The 10,615-nt window shown below is 50.1% G+C and overlaps 1 protein-coding gene across 1 annotated transcript; it reads right to left on the bottom strand.

Moving 5' to 3' along the window:
* Nucleotides 1–1,871: 1,871 nt before the first annotated feature.
* BATF (basic leucine zipper ATF-like transcription factor) lies at nucleotides 1,872–9,836 on the bottom strand. The gene is made up of 3 exons (XM_054027912.1): nucleotides 9,531–9,836; nucleotides 7,113–7,217; nucleotides 1,872–2,481 (listed from the first exon to the last, which is right to left on the bottom strand). Exons 1-3 carry the CDS (start codon nucleotides 9,594–9,596, stop codon nucleotides 2,272–2,274), a joined length of 381 nt encoding a protein of 126 aa, XP_053883887.1. The 5' UTR covers nucleotides 9,597–9,836; the 3' UTR covers nucleotides 1,872–2,271.
* Nucleotides 9,837–10,615: the final 779 nt, after the last annotated feature.

The raw sequence follows: 10,615 nt of genomic DNA, 5'->3' as shown, positions 1-10,615 counted from the left end.
TATTTTAAATCAGTGGAGACTCCTGCTATGGGGCCTGTCTCTCCCCCAGTAAGGAGACAGAGCCTAATGGATCCCTGCATGGGAAAGAACAAATATGGGAGCAATAGACCCACTGTATGCTCCCCAATCTCTTCTAGACCAACATGCAAGGTCATCTCTAGAGATGACAGAATGAAAAAGCCAGTAGAACACTCAGCAGGACCCGAAGCACTTACCAGCTGGAAGGAGAGGAAGTGCAGTCTGCAGCACTCACACTAAATGATCACTTTGGGGCTACAGCTAGTTGTTTTTCCCAGATTTAAAGGGCCAGATACAAGATGAGCACATTCTGGGAAAGAACCTATAAAATGGGGATCTCAAAGTAGAGCATTCATTGGGGGGTGAGTAGTTCTGGTTGCTGTGTGACTGGATATAATGAAATTCCTACCTGTGTGAGATCCAGGGATTTGTAAGATGCCCTGAGACTGCCCCAATCAAAGCCTGCTAGATTTTATATGGCTGGGATATTTACAACTGCCTTTTAGTGTCTTCTGCTTTGGCATATTGCATACAAACAAAATCCAGATTCCTCTGCTGCCTGCCTGGGATGTGCACTGGGCCAGCCATGCTTGCCAGTGGAAGCCCTGGCATCCTGCCTCTGCAGAGATGAGAGGGGAGCTGGGAGCAGGAGGCTGCCTTCCATGGCCTACTTCTCTCCAGATTCTAAAATGGTTCTGCTAGAATCACCATCATCTTGCCCCTGTGCGTGCCCCTCCCCTTGGCAGAGGAGCCCAAACTTCCACAGAGACACCCCTGCATCCAAGGGAGCAGGGCTTCCCTTCCCAGCAGGAACAGCAAGGTTGGGAGGCCATGTCCTTTGAAGGAGGGTTAGTGAGAAACCTCACAGTGTTTCCTGGGCCCCTCCTGCGGCAACTTCACATGGGGGAAGAGGAGGATAGCACCCATCACTGGAACTTCCCAGGTGTACAGTGAGGTTACTAGTGGACTTCAGGGAGTTTCCTGCTCTTCTGCCTGTCACTTTTGGGTTTGTTCTCTGACACACCAGAGAGACTGGAAACAACCTCCTGTGAGCAAGGAGGGCACCCATAGCTCAGATCACTTAATTCCAGAGCTTCAGCACAATGTCTATTTCTTACCCCTCTAGCAAAGCTGCAGACAGTGCCCCTTGCTGGGAGAACACTGCTGCTGTTATTCCTTAAAGTAGGCAGTAATTTTGAGAATGGCCAAACACTAATCTACGGCAGCAACAGGGTTTGTGGAGGCAGGATGCACACAAATCTGTGCATAGGTCTGGGGCACATGGGTGGCCAGCTCCGTGACTGGTGTGTGTGTCTGCTGCAGATACAGTCCATATTGTTATCTGTACCTTTGTGTTTCTGTCATGACAGAGCCAGCAGGGATCTTTAATGAAAGAATTTGGTCTGCAGGCAGCTGAGAGCTGGGGGAGCCAGCAGAGAAGTGAGTTGTAACTGTGTATGTACAGGTACCAGTGTTAGCAGCCAGCCTCATCCCTGCAGCGCTGGGGAATAGATGTCCCACAGGAAAGGCCAAAGGACACAACAAACACATAAATGGCCCTTCCTCATCCTTCCTGGCCCAGAGAGAGGGCAGAGACATGCCAGCCCCTCTGTTACACATTGACGACAGGCTGCTGTTGTCTGGATTAGACATTAGCACAGCTTCTCCAGCCCCAGGTCTCCGCTGCTCCATATAGGGCCGTTCCCCAGAATTTCTAGTGTTGTCTTCCCCGTTTTCCGCCATGCTCAGTGTGTAATGTGGAATCTCAGGGGAGGCCATGCCAGGTTTTTATAGAAAGCGTTAAACATTTTACTCTTTATTAAAAAAAAAAAAAAAACAGTCTCCCCCGCTACCCCATGGCCCCTCATTCCCAGCGCTCCTCTCCTAGGAGCACTCACTGGTGAAGTCTCCAGCTGACTGCTCACATGGAGACAGGGTTCCTGTGTCACATAGACCCATGCGAGGGTCCCAGTGCAAACAACAGAACAGGGATTGGTGCCAATTTGCAAACGCTTCCCTTCTCTGTTGATCTGAGATTTAACCTCCCTGAAGATGCCTCCTGGTGTTCTGCCATATCTGCACCGGGGCCAACTCCTAGACATGTGACCCTGGGCCTGGCTCAGTAGACGCTTGAAGGAGGGGCAGGAATAGCTGTAACAGTCCATGTCCCTCCTGCGAACCAAAGAGTGAGCCCCGTGGGGTCTCTGATTTCCATTTGTGGAACCTGCAGGCTGCGTGTCCTTGTGGCCAGGCTCAGTGCTGGAAGCGTGGGGAGCTGATGTGGGGCTGGTGGAAGGAGTGTGTGGCATACAGCACCTCCGGGGGCGGTTGGGGCACCGTGGTCAGGATGGAGCAGAGGGGCTCATGGGAACTCAGCATTGAGGTGAAATGCTTCATTTCTTCTGTCAGCTGCTTGATCTCCCTGCGCAGGGCAGCGTTCTGCCTCTCCAGGTCCTCGCTCTCCTGAGGGCACAAAAGCAGCAGGGACTAGATTAGCGTTCTGCCTGCAGAGCCATCAAAGGGGTGGGGGGAATTCTGGGAGGAAAACTGGCTGAGCAGTGTGGCCAGAGGGGGTGGGTGGTAGAGGGCGATGGTATCTCTGCAGAGCAGCAGCGGGAGGACAGCTGGATTAGTGCTCAAACTGCAGGGGGAGCTGGCTCCCATCGATGTTATTATTATACATTGATATTGCTCTGGTGCCTAAAGCAACCAGCTGAGGACCCCATTATGCCAGGCACTGTACACACATATAGGAAAATGACAATCCCTTGCCCCAAAGAATTTACAGTCCAGGAGACCAACATAACAGTGGAGAAGACAAATAAGCAGGGGTGCGGATGAGGGGAACAGGGTAGGATGTACACACCTCTCAGCCAGTCAGGAGCAGTGATCACAATTCGCCCCCTGCCTAACAATTCACAGGTTGCAGTTTCCTTTGTGCTTTACAGAAGAGACAAGTCTGAGGAGGGACTTGAAAGAAGATAAGGGGATGGCTTTTCTGATCTATCTGTCTCTGTCTATCAGCACCTTTCAAGTGTCTGGCTGTCACTGCAGTATCTCAGTGCTGCTGGGAGCAGATAGAACTGCCTCAATGGGGTGACCAGATGTCCCGATTTTATAGGGACAGTCCTGATATTTGGGGCTTTTTTTAATATGGGCTCCTATTACCCCCCACCCCACCCCTGTCCTGATTTTTCACACTTATTATCTGGTCACCCTATGCCTCAGGGAAGGGACTGGGGGTATCTGGGTAGGGGGAGAGAGGTCTGAGCCCTTCATCTGACTACCCCGGAGAGTTTCCACAGTGACACATTTCCTGTAAATTCAAAGCAGCGCTGTGTCTGGGCAACTCCCACCCCACCCCCAGCCAGCCAGGGGTCCTGCCACGGAGCCAGTGACATTCTCAGCCCTCAGCCGCACTCTCTCCCCAGCAGCTGCTTACGAGAAGTGACAGCAGCACCAGCACGTTCCCCGCCCAGGCGCTCACAGCTCCCTCTCACGCACACACCTCCCAGGCCACATCCCGACCTGAGGCAGATTGGCCTGGGGGGAGGGGATGATAAATAACCGCCGTTATAATCAGAAATAACCAGAAAACCACCTGTCACAGGAAACCTGTCATTGCCATGGTAAGACAAGACTCACTGCTTCCTGCCAGCGCCCGGGGAAACCAGACGTATGGCAGGGAGGGGGAGGGACATTGATGTGACAGAAAGAAAGAGGGAAACTGAGGCCTCAGAAGAAAAAAATGAATAATAATGGTAGTGATGATGTACAGTCCTGCCTAATGGTACTCAAAACGCATGACAGACTGTATGCACCGCTCCTGAAAAGCAGCCGTCACTAGCATGGAACACCTCAGCCACTGAACAGCACCCCGCAATGCTACTCAGCAGTTTGAGACAGGAGCTGAAGAATCCTTTGTCCAGTTGAAACCACAGTGGGGATTTGGAGAGACAGAATGTTGGAACCTAGGTTGAAATTTAGCCAGGCTACTGGGGCACTGAGACTCTATGGACAGTGCTATGAGATCTTGAATGACTGTTTACCATGCCCTATGGGCCCCAAGGGCTAAATAGCTACCCTGCTAGCCACTCATCCAAAACAAAGCCGCCTGCCACATCTCTGATCACCCCGCTGGGATTGCTAGTGGCAGGAACCTGATATATAAAGGTCCCTATTGCCTCAGTATTGGGGCACTTTGCACTAGTTAAAACAAACGCACCATCAGATATTAACTGCCACAGCTGGACCTTGCAGAAGGGAGAAGGGATCTCTCAGATCACTGGGTCCCACACAGCCTAATGCTTCACAGATCTTAACCAACTCCACACTCAGAAGCTGACAAGAAGCCAGTTTGGGAGTTATAGGCTCTTAATGACTCACTCCACTCAAGCAACAAGCCACTCTGTTCTGCACCAGTTAAAACTTCTGGATCCTTTTAAAGTGATTACAGTGGCCTGAACTGACCATTGACACTGAAAAGTCCTGCATCCAAGAGGCACTTTCACAGTCACTATGCCTATCAGAGATGAAAAGTGTTTGGGGATCCATTATAATCCAGAGACTGGAAACTATATTGGCCAAGGTTTGACAGGCATCTCCAGCAAAAAGGTGAAACCACGTCTCTGTCCCATTCCTCCAGCTGTCTCCCCTACCCATTAGCGTCAGTTTTGTCTTATCCAGGTTGATCTTAAATTACTTTGCTCCCATCCACATTCCCACCTTTGCCAGGTACTAGGGGCTTGTCTTCACTACCCGCCTGGATCGGGATCAAATTATCGCATCTCGTCGGGACGCGACAATCGATCCCCGAATCGACATGCATACTCCACCAGCCCAGGTAGGAGTAAGTGCCGTCGACAGGGGAGCCGCGGCGGTCAATTTGCTGCCGTCCTCACAGCGGGGTAAGTCAGATCAGATACATCGAATTCAACTATTCGCGTAGCTGAATTTGCGTATCTTAAATCGACCCCCCCCCCCCAGTGTAGACCTAGCCTAAGAAAACAAAGAGATTGTAGTATCAGTGTCATCTGCACCATGGTAAAACTGCAAGCCACATGCCTCACTGTCTCCTCCAGCAAGGGGAATGCCTTGGGACACAGCAAGGGAGGGCCCGAGGAGAGGAAAAGTCAGTAGTCATTCCTGCTCTCTGGAGTCTCTGGGAGAGAAAATAACAAACCCACTGAAAGGCTTTCCAATCTGCTGTTGTGAGCTGCAGCAGATTAGTGACTAACCCCGCGATTGTGGTATCACATGACACTGACAGAGCTAACCAAATCAGCATGGATCAGTGTCCACCTCTAAAAGGATCATCAGCCATGGAGAGTGAGGAACACCTTCCCTGTAATGAACCCACTACTAAAGAAGCATTGAGGACACCTGTGCAGTCAGGCTGTGGCAGAAGCTGCTCTAACACCACTTGCTCAATAATCCTCCCCATAGTGGGGATAGATGGGGGTGTGGAGGCTTCTAAGATCAAGGGACAGCGTCTTGAGCAGAAGCCTGACCACTCCCTGTTTAAAGGGAAGTCTAAGATTTAATTACACAAACTCAGGAGTCATACCCTCCTGTTCTGACACCACTCCCATGCCTGCTAACTGCAGCCAAATACTTAGGGTCCCTGGTAAAGTAGATGCCAAATTCCTTACACTGAGAAAAGTGGCTTTGGGCAGTAAGTGGGAGTCGACAGCCTGACACCCCATCCCACCTCCCCCAACCCCACTGCACAGTCCCAGTGTGGCAATATGGCAAAGAAACAGGGTGAAACTAAGAGAGGCAAGATGTATGCCGGATATCAGGACCGTGCAAAGTATTCAGCTGTGGAGCTCTCTCCCAAGGGAAGGGGTAGGAGCCTCACCACTGGGGACATTTAAAATTAAACTGGACAAAACACTAGTAATCATACAATGGGGAATTATCCTGCATAGATGGCAGGCAATGGACTGACGGAGACCTAGTGGGGCTTTTCCAGCTCTAGGGCTTGATTCTCCTGGCTTTGCACATTGTATCATCATTTAAACCTATGCACAGCAAACATAAAATGCTACCAAGTCAGAATGGCAGCGTTTTACATGCTCTTTGCATGGATATGAGAGGTGACAAGAAGTGCGAGGCGAGGGAGTGTCTGTCCTTGTGTATTCAGGCTTTTAAAGGATTTTTGAGACAGTCAGAAGAAACTAAAAAGGTAACGATAAATTCAGGGCAAGAGGTAAAGTCTTGCCACAGATTAAAACCTGGGTGCAAAAAGTAGGACTATGTGGGCAATTTACAGCTCAGAGAGAGGTTGAGAATGGGGTCCCTCAGAAATTAGTCCTAGCGGCATGGTTATTCATTGTTTTTAATCAATGAGCTGGAAGGGTGGTAACATTTGCTGATGACACAGAATTAATAAGACTGATCAAGAGTAGGTAGGAATTCCTGAGGGACCCCATAACACTAGGTGACTGGGCAGAGGAAATTCGTTGTGGATAAGTGCAAGGGGAAGGTGCACACTGCTGGGTCTGAAATACAGGCGGATGTCGCCAGCCAGAGAAGGCATCTGCTGTGTGCACAACAGCAATCAGAACTGCAAATAAAGGGGCCTCACCCCACTCCCATTGCAGCAAGTGGCAAAATTTCCATTCACATGCATGGATCAGGATCAGACCCAACGTGTTATTGCGGAATGGAGAATAATATGGGAAAGAATATACCTCTAACGAAGAGAGGTACATTCCTCATTCCTCCCACCCAACCCAGGATCCTGCACACAGCTTCAGCCATCTCATCTCCAAAAGGACAGAAAGAGCAGAAACAAAAGGTCCAGAGAATATGAGGAGGAACCAAGAGGAGAGGCTTCAGCAGAGGTGACTTTCAACAGAGTACACCTGTTCCATTTTGAAGGGAACATCTGGCTGCTCCTGGAAGGAGCACCCTTCACCTTCACCATCCAGCTGCTGCTAGAGCTGCCGTCACACGCTATGCTGGCCCATGCTCTTCCTGCCCCTGCCTGAATTGAATGGCTGTGCTATGTGTTCATCTGTGCTAGAACATGTCCCCTGATGTGTGCAAGGCCCCAGTGATCCAGATGGGGAGAGAATGGAAGCTCTTACCAAGTGCAGGGTGTCTGCCTTCTGGGTCTGCCTCTGCCTGCTCTTCTGAGCTGCGATGCGATTCTTCTCCCTCCTCTGAACTTTCCTCATGTCATCAGAAGAATCCTGAAAAATACAGGGCCTGGGAATGACAGAGATATCACCTCCACTACCATAGAGAGGCATGAGGTCAGGGGTACAGGGCAGAACAGCCCCAAGCGAACATTCCTCTCAGCAAAGATCACCACACCCACTCTTCTGGCCACATAGGCCACATATCCCCGTCTGACACACAGCATCAGTGCAAAACCAGGGTAGAGGTGCTCTCCTACTACAAGGATGTGTGAGGCACTTAACAGCCACCTCTGAGATGTAATTCTGTAATCTGGACATGCTGGTAGAACTGGGAAGTGAACTCTGTCTCCATGGTACAGGCTTGGGTTGTAACCCGCAGAACCACAGGAGTCAAAGATGAAAAAAAATAAACCTGTTGGATCACCCAGTCCAACCTCCCCAAGGGCCAGGGCAGGACTGTCCCCTATACAGCACTTTTTTATTCTTTGTGCAGTAGAGTTTCCAGTGTCCCATGCCAATGGGACTCCCGCCCTTCCCCTGGGAGATGATTTCACTGCCTGACTTATCTCACTGCCAAGGAGTCAATCCTGGCATTCAGCTTGCTTTTTACCTTTCTTCATTTCATCCTATTACTCCTAGTTCCCATATGTCACCCTAAATAATTGCCCTTCTATTCTGGGGTTTATCTGTTTCATACATTTGCACTTACGTCCCTGCTTAGCTCAGCTCCAGGCTCAGCTTTTTTTATCTTTCCCCCGACTCAGTCACTACAGACCCCTGATCGCTTTGTTTGCTCTTCTCTGAACTCCCTGCGTTTTAATGTCTTGCTGCTAATTTGGTATCCAGAATTGGCGGCAATATTCCGGATCACATTTTCACCAGAGTTATGCAGAGAGGGGCTATGCTCTCCCAGCTCTGGGATGTGAGGTCTCTTTGCTTGAAGATCTCACTCCTCAGCGTCATTCAGCAGCCATTCTGGCATTAATTGTTATTCATTCTTATTTTTATTATTTATTATTATTATGGAAGGTTCTCTACTGAGAACTGATCCTCCCACACTCTGTGGCAGCTAAAACCCTCATCAGATCCTATCATTTTCTGTCTTCCACTGTAACTGCTGCCTCTCTGGACTCTCTGACACGTACACCACCTCCCTCCTCTGCTTGCAAAATGCAGCCTCTAGAGTTATCTTCCTGAACCATCGGTCTGTCCCTTTTCTCCCTCCCCCAACTTTGTGATCTCTCCATTTCCTCAAATTTAAACCTCACATCCTTACCTTCAATTTCCTTCCTCAACCCACCCCAGCCAACATATCCAGCCTAGCCTCTTACCTTATTGCCCCCAGCCTTGCACAGTGAAGATCCCAGTCTGGGTACCCCATTTGTCTACATCCCCCTTGACTGCTGTTAAGCTTCATTCCCTTCTAGACAGAGTGCTCTCCCAATCCCTGTTTGCCCAGCCAGCACCATCTACTCAGTGTTTGTCTGTAAGCTCCTTGGGGGAAAGATCCCTCATATCTGGTGTCCTGCGCAGCACCATGTGGTTAACAGCTAGCAAAGAATAAAATTACCAATACAGGTATCCAGAAAAGAAGATGGAATCACCCGGGACACGTCTTAAGAATAACCCCGTGGCAGGCATGCCACCGGACAGCCGGAAGAACACACAAAAGGGGTCCACTCAAAGAATCCCTCCATACAACAGCACTTAGACAGGGAAACTTATGGGACTTAAATAGAAAAGATGCAGAGAGCAGCTCAGGATAGACAAGGATAGTGGAGCCTCGTTCATGCCCTAAGTGATGTATGATGGCATGGGAAGGATTTGGATTCAGAATGAGATCCTGACCACATGCTGGGGGAGGGCTCAGAGCCCACAACAGGGTCTCTGCAGAGACACTTGTACTCTCACTTTACCAAGCTCCCAGCCTGCTGGATGCCTGGAGTTTGTGGGGTGGCCCCCGCAGTCAGAACCAAGCGTTTCAGGTGCCGCCCCTCATGGGGCCTGTGCTAATGTGCTTCCTCTGCAAAAACACTCCTCACTCTGTCCTTTGGTTTTAAGCTTGTTCCTGCATGGGGGCTTCCTGCTTAGCTCTCTGTGGCCTGGTTTACATGGGGGGTTTAGTTCGCACTAACTCAAGCCAGGTTGCATTGAAAACGCCTGCATGGACACAATGCAAATCTTTAAAGCGCAGTAACTCCCTGTTTGAAAGTAGAGTACAGAATTTGCAGCAAAGTGGAGTAAGTGCACAGTGGACTGAGTTAGCGTGTCTCTCCCCAGGCTGATTCCTAGAAAGCCCTGTCATTCTGCGCTGTGAAAACACCCCAGGATGGGAGCATGGGTACAAAGAATTCAAAGTGTTACCTGTTTGCTAGGTGGGGGTGACTGGCTGAAGCTGCTGGAGTCGCTGCTGTCAGAGCTATGGGGCATGGCTCGCGTCCCTCTGCCCAGGGCCTCTTCTGCTTCCTCTGTGTCCTTGGTGATCTTGGTTTCCTTTGGCTTTTACTCACCCCTCCCTTCCCCTGCCGTCTTTCCCTCTCTCCCTTGGTTACTTTCTTTGCCTCTTTCCCTGTCCCTCTCTTTGTCACGTTGTTGCTCTCCCCGTGTCACTTTCTCTGCCACTCTGCCCCAGTCCCTCCCTGCACCTCTCTCCTCTCTGTCACTGCACCTTGCAGTGATGTCTAGGTCTTAGGCTCCTGTGGTTTCTCGGAAGCTGCGAGGGACGTAAGCTGAAAGTCACATGGGCGGAAACTTTACGAAGAAGAAAAAAAGTTACATTGAGAAAAAAAACACACACATCTGGGAAAAACGAGCTTCAAAATAGCTTGAAAAACCCCCGACACCTTCAGGCGGTTTGAGAAACAGCGACAAAGTTTCAAATGAGACAAACAACCGGAGAGAAAAAAACCTAGCACAAGCTGCAAAACTCAGCCCCTCAGAGAGTAGGAGGCGGCGCATGGAGACACAGAAAATGCCAAAGCCGCTCATTTGTAAATGTAGCAAGCAAGGAGTTTGATCACGTGCCAGGTACCCTGGGCTCCCCACCCCATCTGCCAAGCCCAGTTTGGGAAGTTCCCTGACAGACTGAGTTGCAGACCTCCCACCTTCCCAGCCATCCACCCACCCACCAAACAGCTGAGGTCCCCAGAAGTGATGTGGTTTGCAGGGGTCCTGGAGAGGAGACCAGGGCCATTGGCAAGTGCACGCACAGGAGATCTTTTTGTGCAGATTGTTCTGCATCTTTGGTACACAGGCTTCTGAGAGTGCCAAACCCCCCAGAAGGAGGAACATTGGGAGCAGGGTGGAGACTACCTTTGACAATATTAATAATTTCTGTTAGTCAAAGCTCTCCAAGCAGTTTAAAACATTAATTAATTAAGCTTCAACTCCCCACCACCAGCCTGGGAGGAACATATTATTATCCCTGTTACGTATGCAGGGAGACTGAG

Source organism: Malaclemys terrapin, chromosome 4, assembly GCF_027887155.1.
Source record: "Malaclemys terrapin pileata isolate rMalTer1 chromosome 4, rMalTer1.hap1, whole genome shotgun sequence".
Lineage (NCBI taxonomy): Eukaryota > Metazoa > Chordata > Testudines > Emydidae > Malaclemys > Malaclemys terrapin.
This window is presented reverse-complemented; position numbering and strand designations above follow the sequence as displayed.

Coding starts and splice junctions, on each gene's coding strand:
- BATF (XM_054027912.1), bottom strand. CDS start 9,596: ATGCCCCATAGCTCTGACAGCAGCGACTCCAGCAGCTTCAGCCAGTCA. Junction 7,218..9,530: donor CACCCCCACCTAGCAAACAG/GTAACACTTTGA, acceptor TGTATTTTTCAG/GATTCTTCTGATGACATGAG. Junction 2,482..7,112: donor AGGCAGACACCCTGCACTTG/GTAAGAGCTTCC, acceptor TTGTGCCCTCAG/GAGAGCGAGGACCTGGAGAG.